The 12,641-nt window shown below is 35.0% G+C and overlaps 1 protein-coding gene and 1 long non-coding RNA gene across 4 annotated transcripts; one reads left to right on the forward strand and one right to left on the reverse strand.

Annotated features, from left to right (window-relative positions):
* Window positions 1-941: 941 nt before the first annotated feature.
* On the forward strand, window positions 942-12,588 carry Shmt (serine hydroxymethyl transferase). Of its 3 annotated transcripts, none has more exons than XM_019049131.2 (8): window positions 942-1,096; window positions 5,064-5,308; window positions 6,041-6,216; window positions 6,814-6,996; window positions 8,195-8,407; window positions 9,559-9,900; window positions 11,299-11,415; window positions 11,832-12,588. In XM_019049131.2, the coding sequence occupies exons 2-8, from the start codon at window positions 5,082-5,084 to the stop codon at window positions 11,996-11,998; spliced, it is 1,425 nt and encodes a 474-aa protein (XP_018904676.1). In that variant the 5' UTR covers window positions 942-1,096; window positions 5,064-5,081; the 3' UTR covers window positions 11,999-12,588. The 3 variants fall into 3 exon arrangements, with proteins under 3 accessions (XP_018904676.1, XP_018904678.1, XP_018904675.1); XM_019049133.2 differs by lacking the exon at window positions 942-1,096 and adding an exon at window positions 1,214-1,369; XM_019049130.2 differs by lacking the exon at window positions 942-1,096 and adding an exon at window positions 3,311-3,448.
* On the reverse strand, window positions 2,210-3,149 carry LOC140225324 (uncharacterized). The gene is made up of 2 exons (XR_011900452.1): window positions 2,921-3,149; window positions 2,210-2,380 (listed from the first exon to the last, which is right to left on the reverse strand). It is a non-coding gene; the product is annotated as an uncharacterized lncRNA (long non-coding RNA).
* Window positions 12,589-12,641: the final 53 nt, after the last annotated feature.

Consider the following 12,641-nt stretch of genomic DNA (forward strand, 5'->3'; position numbering starts at 1 on the left):
AAAAATGTCAAAGGAAATCGACAAGCCCAGCGTGTATGGAAACCGCGTTTTGAAGAAAACGCATTTAAAGTTTTGTTTTTGATGTACTGCGCAGACTTTTCTATGTAGGTACCCTAGTTTGGTTTTTTTAGGTGACCGAACCCATCTATTGAAGGATGCCGGGTAGATTTTGCGATACATTTTGGGTTTATACTCTCATATATTTAATTTAAATAAGCCATTATTACGCCCAACAGTCATTTTGGTGGCAATATGAAGTATAAATCATTTTAATCACGCATGATGATCGCAAAATGAAAGAATATCGATAGTGAGTATAGGAAGGGGTAACGAGCACCTTATAGGCCCGTTTACAGGTCATACTTGCACCCATCGATCCAGAGGCCTGACTTAACTCGGAAAAAAAAGGTTTTTCGACCTCGAGCCGTTATCTATATCGACGGTGAAACTACCACGTATCTCGTTTGCGGTGTTTAAAATCTACGCTCGCATTTTATTTTTTGGAAGTGGACCAAATCAATATCATTCCTTAAAATTTTCACAGAATTTTCTCCGCACGAAGAGGAAAAATCACAGAAATTTTCAAGACTGGACGTTAAGTAGTTTTTCATTTTAAATTATGACAGGAAGTCTGCGACGTCGCAAACCGAGATACGTGGTTTGGTAGCACCGTCGATATGTATTCTATCCCTACCACAGCATAGTTCAAGGTACGTAGAATCCGAAAAGCAGATGGGCGTAAAACGACCTATACGCCTATAGGCTGTTCTTGATGCGGTGTCCTCAATTTTAGGAGCGTCAAATCAAATTTCGCGCGTAAACTGTTTCCCGCGATTTTGGTCACCTCGTGGTATGTTCAGAAACCTCCAATAGAGGGAGCTGTAGTAACCAATTTCAGTTTTCTTGTCTCTGATTGGCCAATTCAATTTCAAAACAATCATAACAACATAACCTGTTGAATGATTGATAACAGTCCAGCTGCCAGCTGTAATCAAACGACATTGATCAATTAATTAAGCTCTCATCGTACAATTTTCTCCTTATTCTCCGTTCTAATTTATGAGAAGTGATCGCCTCAGGCAGGTATTGCGTTTTGGTAAGCTATTGCTGAATTGAAACTTTTTCTCTTGCATGATTAACTCTTAAATTTGACACTACATCAATCTGAGGTAGGTAAGGCACTGCATGATTTAAGTTGAGGTTCTCAATAACTTATATAAGATAGATGAGGTTTCTTGGAAGTCATTATATAAGGGCTCAAAGTTTAAAGTTACCTCTTACAGTGCATAGCATTCGATCTCTACCACAAGTGAGCTTTCAATCCTAAATAGTAAAAGTGAACCAGTCTTTTAGCTGAACTTCACTGTGGGTACGTTTTTTCACTTATATTTATTACCCAACCATTTAATTCCCCTAAATATAGGATAGTGAACTATACCCCTTCAATTGCTGTACTAATTAATTTTAGAGTCCACACAAATAAGTTTACGCACTGTTAGACTGCGACAGAAGATACAACATCTCGCTTCTTGCATTTACTTTACATGTGTAAATGGTGTCTGGCTATTTTCGAGTGTTGTTTGTTTGGTCAGTATTAATTACTGTATTTTTATGATTAATTTTGCTACGTGTACTAGCAAGAGCTATTCCTATTTTTGCGCAAGCTTATTCGGCGTGGACTCAACCTTGGTTCTTGATTATATAATTCTTAAATCTTTTACTTATGCTGTTTTGTTGCACAAGCACCTACAGCCAAATTTATATCTTTGTGCTCCTGAGCTCTGAACTTTGGCAGCCAAATAACAGCTTATCATTTACAATCTATACCTCTTCAATCAGCCCTGGTTAACTTCTGAAAATGGGTTCCACACTCTGTTAATCAAGGTTTACCGTCAGCAAAAATTCTGGAAAAATCCACCGAGTAAAGTTGCCAGAAACTGGCTTCAAAATTAGTAATTAATTATTTAACTATTGTGACAGATGTGATTAATTCGAAGTGGCATTTAAAGTAGCATATATCTAGAGTAGATAAAACAAAAAAGGGTTTTCATATTGCTACCTTAAACTGAAGTTTGTTAACTGGTGCTGCTTGTTCAGCATAGCATTATCAGATAATCAGTAGGATGGACTATAAAGGGTTGCATAGCTGTTGCCCATGAGTTTTTTTTCTCTTTTTATCATTACGTAGTGGAAGAAAAAAAATGAGAAGTAGAAAAATAAGGCTTTTTATTTAATATACCTCAATAACTTTGGCTACCAAATTTCTGCCAGCCTCTTCAAAAACACAAGCAAAAATTTTCTGATTGACATGCAGGTGACCATAGGCCAAGAGGTGCTGTGATGGTTGAGAAGTATTATAGGTGGAGGAGGTAAGCAACCCCTGAGAAAAAATTGAGTTATCAGTCATTTCAAGTAAAATGTATCTGTGGGTACTAGTATTTTGAGGAATTATCGAATACCCTCTGAAACACATTTTCTGCTTAATTGCACAGATGAATTGTCAGGAAAATCACTAGTTTCTATGTAGGGACTCAGTTGTTGAAGTTTTTTAAAATATGATTACTGCAGGTTTCCTTTTTTTAGTGGAATAGGAAAAAATGCAAAGAGGAGTTGTTAGAAAAAATGTCGATCAAATCCAAACTTATTAAGATTAACCTTGTTTACTTGCTCAGTGAACTCATAAGAAGTTCATTAATCCTCAAAATGGAGAAGTGAAATAGGAACATTTTTTAGCCAATCTCCCCTCCCCCTCAATATTTATTTCTAATTTCTGCAGAAGAATGACGAATAATTCTAATCTTATTCAAGGAAGGGAAAGGGGATCAAATTTTTGCCATTATTTATCTTTAGTGTTTATCTTAGGCTCCTTGTTGAGACGGTGTCATTTCTGACATCATACACAAGAAAATACCTTCTTTACCAAAAACAATCATGATGCTTGAGAAATTGGAACAAATACGTAATCTTTTCCACGCTGTCTTATTTGCAGCTCTCTAGTATTTTAAAAAGAAACTTGATATCGATAGGAATAATACATTCTTCCTTCCTTCAAATGAAACCGAATAAAATTGGCACACGTGATTCACGACACTACTGACATAATGCTGATTGTGCCTTTGATTGCGCTGTGCTTTAAGTAGTCTGCAAAAGCTCTGCTTATCTAAGCCTGAAAAATATGCTCACGTTATCATCAATCATTTAAATAATATTGACTCCTAAGACTGTTATCAAGTTACCACACATGGTCACTTTATCAAAATCAACAATTAACGATTCTGCCCTAGCTGACTTGATTACGTACGCAGCCTTATCTTCCTTTCTCATTATTTAAATTAAGATCAGAGAGGGAAAGCTTTTATCGCAAAGTTTAATTCAGTGAGACTTATCACAAAGTTAGTTCAGATTGAATATCATTGTATAGTTGTAGTGACACCTTCTTCTTATCCAGGTACTATTCCTAACTTTCTCAACTCTTTCCGCCTCTATCGTTCTTTTTTTTTTTTTTTTTTTTTTTTTTGTGTTAAGCGAACTTTCACAATGAAATTATACACTTTGTTTCTAAATTCAAAATAAATGTGTGAGTACAAACGACCGGGTAGTCTGTAACTTATCTAAATGGTTAGAAATAATTGGTTACTAAAATTAATGGTTCAAACCAAGGGGCTGGCCAGTTCCCACGGTTTCACCCGTTTGAGGCGTCTAAACTCATTTGAGTTGTCAAGTAATAGTAAAGCCTCGGTGTTAGGATGGTGATGGAGCCGTCTCTCATAGTTGGTTGCAACTTTAGTTATAAATTGCGAGACGGTCTCCATCCCCAGGTCTCTATGGATATCAGAGTTACGTTCATACCATCGTGCTCCGACTATCTGTCTCAGAGCACGATTTTGGACTCTTTGTAAAATTTCTATATTGGACCGTGCTGCACACCCCCAGATTTGAGCTCCATATGCCCATGTGGGTCGTACAATTTGTTTATATAATAGAAGCTTATTACTAATACTTAACTTAGATTTTTTACCTATTAACCAATACAATTTTTTAAGTTTGAACAAGCATTCTTCTCTTTTGATTTTTATGTGTTCCTTCCACTTTAACTTAGTATCTAGGTGTATACCTAAATACTTGGCCACTGCCTCTATCGTTCTGCTTCTCCTAAAATTATTACTCTGCCCTAAAAATAGCTATTTGTTCCTGCAAACTAACTGGCAAAGTCAAAAGTTCTTCTTTTATTTTGTTGCGTAATTTTTTCTGTTTTTATTCTCTTTGAAAGTAAGAAAAAAAGTGTTACTGATTAAGCGTTTGGCGTTTGATCTTGTCTTGGTTCATATTGTGCAATAGGTGCCTCTAGATATACACCTTGTTTCAACGAGAGATACAACTTTCTTAACCTTACCCTGTCCCTACACAATTTTCATTGAATAGTGGAGAGTTTTCTGCATTATAACGAAGGAAACATTTGGAGTCTACAATTTGCTTGATTTTTACATCATGTGCTTAGCTCCTACCCTCTCGTCCTCTTTGTGTTCAACTCTCTGCAGACTTTGGACTTTATGAGAGTTTTAAGTATGTTTAAAAATTTAAAAATGCTTGGCCAAAATACACATTTTTTTTAAAATTTTGAATCATTGCAAAGGTTTTTTTCTTTCTTTCTTTTTAAATCTTAGGAATCGAAGGAAAAATTCTAAAGTTCACCAACAGTAGGGTCGTGCCAAATACCAGGGGAATCTCCGTAAATTTATTCCCCAATAACTTACAAAAGCTAGGGAAAATCAGACTTGAAAGAATGAAGTGGCGTAGCCAGGATTTCTCCATAACCGGAAAATTCCTCCCCAAAAATGACATTTTTGTGATTTTCAGGAATTATTCACCTTTGGATCTCCCAAGATTTTGAGAATAAATGTTTGTAAAACTTGCAAGAAAGCACTAATTTCTCCATCTTTAGCATTTCCACTCTGACATCCCTGTGCTTTTTGTGAACCTTGGTGACGCATGACCGTCTTTCTTTTTAAAGCAACGTTAGGTAGTGTCCTTGTTTTTTTATGCTTTCATTTCTTTTTTTCCAGACCTGAAAATATTTTAACATGCTCAGTTACTTTATGGGGTCCTCTGAAGCAACGAGCGATGTTCCGCTCAATAAACCCCTCGCAGACAGCGATCCAGAGCTCTTTAAGCTAATCCAGAATGAAAGGAATCGGCAGTTGAAGGGTCTTGAAATGATAGCCTCTGAAAACATTACATCTTTGGCCGTCCAGCAATGTTTAGGATCTTGTCTCACGAATAAATACTCAGAAGGAATGCCAAATGTCAGGTAAGTCTGAATCATATTTTCTCCCTCAAAGGTAGGAAAATAGGAAAATGTCCAGCTCTGTTTTGATTTCTTAAATTAAAAAAAGTAATTATTAATTTTTGAAGGAGAAATTCACATTTTTTTTTTAAATCATAATTTAATGCAACCTCTGTTTCATCAGAGAAATAAGAAAATAAAGTCAAAATAAGATTCTTGATTTCATTGGCAAATGTAGGAAATGAAGAGGCATTTTTCAAGTTTCTATCCTTAAAGATTTTAGCAGGAGGCCCAAAACTCCGAGTCCATTTTGATTCGATTAAATTTCATAGGATAGAAAGGACTGCATTGATCGAGGACGAATCAAATATTCGCATGATCATATTCATGAAAACACCTGTCCTTTCAGATTTATCACAGGCAGATTTTTTTTCCGAAATTAAAAACAAAAGCTGGTTCCTTTAGAAATGCACATTGAACTTGAATTGTTTTGTACAAACATTTCCTTGTCACCGGATTCTTGCGCGCATTTTAATTTTAAGAGGTTTGCTTTGAATGTTACCTTAATGAGACCACAGCACAAATTAAAACCAAACAGTCGGAAAATTAATTCAGAATAAAAATTTTTAAGTAAACTTAGTTTTGGCTCAAGGAATTCCAATGCTCAAAGTAATCTTTACCAGCAATCCATGTGCCAATATTGAGTGAGTTGTAAGTGTCTTTTAAGGAATCATTTCAATTTGGTGTCATTCGTAGGTACTATGGTGGTAATGAGTTCATCGATGAAATTGAAATATTGTGCCAAGAGCGTTGCCTGAAAGCTTTTAGACTGGATCCTAATGAATGGGGTGTAAATGTTCAGCCGTACTCTGGTTCGCCAGCTAATATGGCAGTCTACACAGCTCTCCTTAAACCTCATGATCGCATCATGGGTAAGGTCATGAAATATTATTTCAATTAAATACTGGAGTCCATTGTAATCGTAAGGGTTCTGCTAGAAGTTATTTTCATAAGTCTTGTTTACCACAATTTTGCAAATCCCGCTGCAGACAAATTTCTACACATGGCATTGAATTTGAAAAATCAGGCTGCAAAACCTTTGATAGTTGACTCACAAGAACCCCAGCTACCAGGACAAATTTTTCAAGATACTGAGTATTTTTTACCAATTTCATTTTGGTTCCTATACCTTTTTTTGTCTTGTTGGTATTTGATTCCATTAGAGTACTGCCATTATTGTTTTCCAAAATTATTCGACAATCTAAGGGAGGTGGGTTTTACTAAATCCGCAATGTTCAAGATTAATCTGAATGAGGATAACCTTTTGAGAAGGAAAACAAAATTTTTCCCAAAAAGATGAAGGCAGTTTTGTTCTTTTGCACACCGATGCTTCCTAAACAAGACGAAATATAATTAAAAGTGTCACGAAACAGTCACAAAAGTGTCATGAAACAATGGGAAGGAATAGACGTCAAAAACAGTTGACTAGAGATGACTACTTTAATTCATCGTTGAATTATGTCCTGCAGGTTTAGACTTACCGGACGGTGGTCACTTAACTCATGGTTTCATGACTCAAAAGAAAAGAATCTCGGCTACAGCAGTTTACTTTGAGTCAATGCCGTACAAAGTCAGCCCCACCACTGGATTGATTGATTATGATAGACTTGCTGAAAATGCTAAATTATTCAAGCCAAAAATGATAATTGCAGGTAAGTGTACTTAAAGTTTCAACAAGTTAGTGCCAGCAGTAGATATTCCCAATCATTAATTGTTTAGTAGAAGAAGAAAATTATTCCGATTTTTTTTTTTTCAATTTGTAACTTTTGTAGGGACAAGTTTAAATAATTTTCTTGAAAAACTATTGTGTATTTTTTTTAACTATTGTTGTCGTACAGCCAAATTTCTGGTTGTCTGGAAAACCTGAAATTCAGGGAAAGTCTGTTCTGTGGATCCATAGGAAAAATCAGTGGATTTTTTGAGCAGTGTTTAGCAGAAATAAGAGTGTTTCTGAGGAAAAAGGTTTAACAATAAGTGGAAGTCTCATTCGAATGTCGGGAATAAAACAAAGAACTCAAAACTTTTGCATTCAAGGAGAAGCAAACATTGTCTGGGAAAATCTGGAAATCGGGATATGAAGAAATCATGGAAACCCTAGTTGCATCTAATGAATGTGTTTACAAGGGAAGTTTTATAGAACTCCCTTTTCTCAAAATTGTTACTTGGGTGTGTTTTAATCTCTCTCTCTCTCTCTCTCCCTCTCGCTTAGAAAGAGCATTTTTTCAAAAAGAAAAGGGGAATTCTTGCAGAATATTCAGTACCCTCTGTCAGAGGACAGAAGATTTTCTCAAAACTCAATAAATCAAGAAGAGTCTCGGCTACAAAAATTTATTTTGAGTCTTAGTCGTATAAAGTCAGCCCTACAACTGGATAAATTAATTAAATTCTATATTGATTCTTGCAAAGGGCAATTTTACGGTCAATATTTGATCCTTTAGATCTTTTTATGATTTTGAAATAACACTATGCCTGTGAGCAGCGAATAAATTGAATCGAAGTACGCTTTCCACAATCTCCGCTGAACAAGTGTTTTACTTCCTCTCTTTGACTGTGTTCTCCTTGTCTTTATGGTGATAGGCTCCCAGATACAAACGTATATTTTTACCAGAAAAATCAGCTTTTTTAGGTAAATTATCTCAGAATAGTCGCAAGAATGGCCAGGAGCAAAAGAGGATGCGCAGAAACTACGAAAATCATGAAGCTTGTAAAGAGTGCTGCATTGTCTTCCATTAACTTTGTGTAATCATCGATGTGTTAATAATTTGACATTGAGAATTAATTTCTTTGTTTTCTAAAATAATTGTACATCTAGTGTATCCTCTGGTCCTGTATTTTTCATTTTTGCCTCAGGTATTAGCTGCTATTCAAGATGCCTTGATTATAAGAGGTTCAGAGAGATCTGCAATGAAAACGGAGCATATCTATTTGCTGATATGGCTCATGTTAGTGGTCTTGTTGCTGCTGGCGTTATTCCGTCTCCATTTGAGTTCAGTGATGTTGTGGCCACAACGACGCACAAAACTTTACGAGGACCAAGAGCAGGGATTATTTTCTACAGGAAAAGTAAATATCTTTGTGTTACCTATGTCTATTAATTCAACAGAATTAACTAAGTGCCTCAATTTCATACAAGTGATGATGTAAGCTAGCAGCGTTTTCGGGTGTCATTTTTGCAGAAGAGAAGAGCTCTACTAGTTTAAAGTGGTCGGCAGAATTTTGTATCTTTTTCAACAAAGATTACTATTAACATCAATGTCTAATTGAATGGCTTAGATATTAGTTTTTTTGGATTCTACGTGGGCCTAGCCTTTTTTTCCCAAGAGGCTTGAATCCATCTTCAAAAAATCCTTCTATTACCTGCTTTGCTTGTGACTTTAAGATTGGCTGCATGAGCCCTTATTTCTATCATAAAGTTACATTTTTAGTGTTATCTCTTCCCATTTCAACACTGTCAACAATAAGTTAAACGTTTTTGGATAAAATGAGCCACAGAAACTTTAAAATCATACGAACTCACTTAATGAGCCAGTGGCACCCATATTTATTTCCTGAAAGTGTAGAGTAAAGTAATCTTTTAGAAATTATTTTAGAATTTTTTAACTCTCAATGGCAGAGTAACCCTTTTTTGAAAATGCAAAAAATGGGGACCTTTTAAAATGATATTTTTGGTGGCTCTGATGACGTAGCCAGGGGGGAACAGCATGGTGTTTGCTGTTTGGCTAATCTCAGCCTCAGGTTTCAGGCTTCAAGCATCGCCTTGCTAGGTCAACTCAACGATCGGCTTGTGATTGTTCATGTTTCAATCAGCTTTTTCTTTCCCTTAGAATTTTTTTTTTAGTTTTGTAATGATTTGTTTTTTTTATTTCCCTTCAAAATTTTATGTACAAAATAGTATCCTACAACGCGGAAAATATTTCTTGCCACTCTTTTTTGCCCCATTGTTTCCATGATTAACTAAAAAATGTATCAAATTTGAAATGAGTCTAAGAAGTACATTCTCAACCTATCTACGACAATAATGTCCTTCTTGATGATCGAGCGTAAACTTCTTAAATGTTGAAACTTGAAAATCATAATCTATCATGTGAGCTGATATGTTGCAGTATGGTTAGTATGATCATGTAAAAAAATTTTCCGTGAATTTTACTTAAAATATTATTAAAGGTCTTTGTGCCACATTTTTGCTAATTAAATTTTGTCTCTAATTTTTCCAGCCCCTCACCCATCGACCAAGCATGAAGGCAAGTTTGATCTTGAAACTAAAATTAATGAGGCCGTATTTCCCGGACTTCAAGGTGGACCACATAACAATGCAATTGCTGGGATTGCCACTGCTATGCATCAAGCAAGCACTCCGGAATTTAAGTACTATCAAACTCAGGTCATAGAAAATGCCAGACATCTTGGAGTATGTTTGACTAATCTAAACTACAAGATTGTCACGGGTGGAACAGACGTTCATTTAATTCTCGTTGATCTCAGCCCTAAAAAAGTGTCTGGTTCCAAAGCTGAGCTGATTCTCGAAGAAATTGGAATTGCTTGCAATAAAAACACAGGTATTATACAGTGTTAAATCTCTTTGTCCTAGGTTTTTTATCCTGTTTTGATACTGTCACCTTCAATGAGAGCTATAAGAAAAAAAATGAATAAGGGAGAAGTTATTGAAAGTTCTAGATAAGATAGAGGAGCTTTCCTTCTTTATTGATCATTATTTAAAGTAGCTAATCAGTCTGACTCTACACCTGCTTTGTCAAGCGAATCTTTTGTAAATACTTTGGTCCTGTTGTTAAGGCCAGTCTTCAATCTCTGGCCCTAAAATTTGCCCGGCATAGCTGTGGTGTCAACGTGTTACTTACTAGTGTGTCATTTATTAACTTGTCCTCCAGTCCTACTTTAGAACAATTTTTTTCAAGCCTGAAAAATCAGGTTCTATATGTGTACGTTTTTTATTCAATCTTTATTGGACACCAAGTAGTGTGAAGGCACCAAACCAAAGTTGTATTTTGTTTGGCATAATAGTCATAACAATTACACATCAGTCCGTAACATTCCTATTTTGTTTGAGTTTTACCAATTAATAGTGGTCGGGGCTTATGTAATTGGAATTTTTTTTGAAGAGCCATGATTTGTGGTAGTCTCACCATTGAAATGTGATACTTCACAAAAGTGATAGGCGACAAAATTTTAAGTTGACCAATTTTTCATAATTAAATTGGAACATATTTGATCGAGAATCTGAATCCGACCAAAGACATTGCATGATCTTGAAGCTGTGAGCAATTTACTTAAATTTTGTGCCTCTAGGTGTATCAAGCTCCATTAGAATTTTGAATATCAAAAATGGGAGATTAAAACCAGAAATAGCTTCATTCAAACCTGTGTTTTCTGAACAAACTGAAGCAATTGGAAACTGTCATAGCTCCAGTTTGGTTTGACTTTTCCAGACGTTTTTGTAAAATTTTACTAAATTATTCTGGAAACATTCCTTCATGTAGTGGTATCAGTTTTGCAATTTTACGTTTTTTTAACTGAGGTCTTTTTTCCCGTAGATGGCCAAGGCCTTAACCCACCATGGCATGAATTAATTTTGGATCTCAGATTCTAGGAGACACTGATCTATTTTGTAGCTTGCATTAAAAAAAATAGAATATCGAATTTGTTTTCAAAATTTTAAAGTTAAGGGAATCTATTCTTCATAAAAAGAAAAAACTAATGGAATTTCGCGAAATCATGGCACAGGGGCAATAATCAATTTTTAAAAATACCGAAAATACGTTGTTACGAATTCTTAACGCTACGCCATAGAGGGTTAAATACAAACTTTTAATTTTTTATAGATTAATTTACACAAAAAAAAATCCAACATACTGATTAATTGACTTTACTTTGTTAAAATTCAACTCTGTAGCACGGTCTCTAAGATTTTTTTTCTTCATTTTACTCAATAATTTCAGTTCCCGGTGACAAGAGTGCCATGAATCCAAGTGGAATCCGACTTGGAACACCAGCCCTCACAACTCGTGGAATGCAAAAGGAGGATATGGAGAAAGTTGCTAATTTTATACATGAAGGTTTGTGAAAATAAATCAACCTCCTTTTTTTCAAGAATATTGAAGAGCAATTGCAGTCGAAAACACGAAGCCCCATTATTCAACCCATTTGTACAATGTTTGAACACTACCTCGAGAAAGAAAGTCACATTTCGAATAGACCAAACAGCCTTCTCTGAGGTCTCTCAGCTTATTTTGCTTGTTTGCTCCTTTATTAGCTGTTTAAATGTAACACAAATATCAATATTTTCTAATACACTGCAGATTTTACTAAAAAAAAAAAAAAAATCAGTTTAATTTCAAACTCCGCCAATGCACTTATCATGATTTTCAAGCGATTGTGTTGTTAAAAGCAAATCCTCCCTATTTGCTCGAAATGAAGTTTACAGCAGCCTAATCACTGTCCTATAATTTATTTTTTTTCACATGTTTTGTAGGAGTTCAATTGGCTCTTGAAATTCAGAAAGTATCTGGACCCAAAATTGTTGATTTCAAGAAGTTGGTGAAAGAAGATGCTGACACCCGTAAAAAGATATCCGAGCTCCGTTCACGAGTAGAAGACTTTGCTGTGAAATTTCCTCTTCCTGGGAACCCTGATTACTGATTTAGGGTCAGTGTTATTGCTTGGACAAAAAATCAAGTTTCTCATCACTTAAATCATGCTATATTCAAGCTCTTGCTTAGGTCTTTCTATACGCTTCCTTTTCTCTTCCCCCTCGCTGAGAAACTGCCTTGTCATCGAAAAATGAAGTATTATTTTATAATAAGTATGGTCGTTTTTGTATATTTTTAGTTTTACATTGTGCCTTTGAATCTCAGTGCAGTGATACTCTTTCTTTTAACAAAAGATTTTAATATTTACACATCAATTTTAGATAAATTTTAAATGCTCCATATTTTTGTAGTATCTGAAAATCATATTGTATACTTTTTGTATTTTTCTCACTTTATTGTAAGAAATTTACTCATAATACATAATTAATTTAATATTATTTTAGGATGATTACCATTCCATGTTCCTGTATGGCTTTCATTACCAATGAATTGTGATAGTTTATAAACGTACATTTCTGTGAATTGTCATAAAAATAAGGAACTATAATTTATATTGTGCCATACTTTAATGCATTGACTTGCTCTCTAAAATGTAAGACTTGTAAGATCACTTTTATTCTATAAAGAAAATCAAATATTTTTTTGTGTGCCTATTTTTCTTTAAATACCCGGTCAATAGTATTTGGACGGTC

Source organism: Bemisia tabaci, chromosome 8 (genome assembly GCF_918797505.1).
Source record: "Bemisia tabaci chromosome 8, PGI_BMITA_v3".
Taxonomy (NCBI): Eukaryota; Metazoa; Arthropoda; class Insecta; order Hemiptera; family Aleyrodidae; genus Bemisia; species Bemisia tabaci.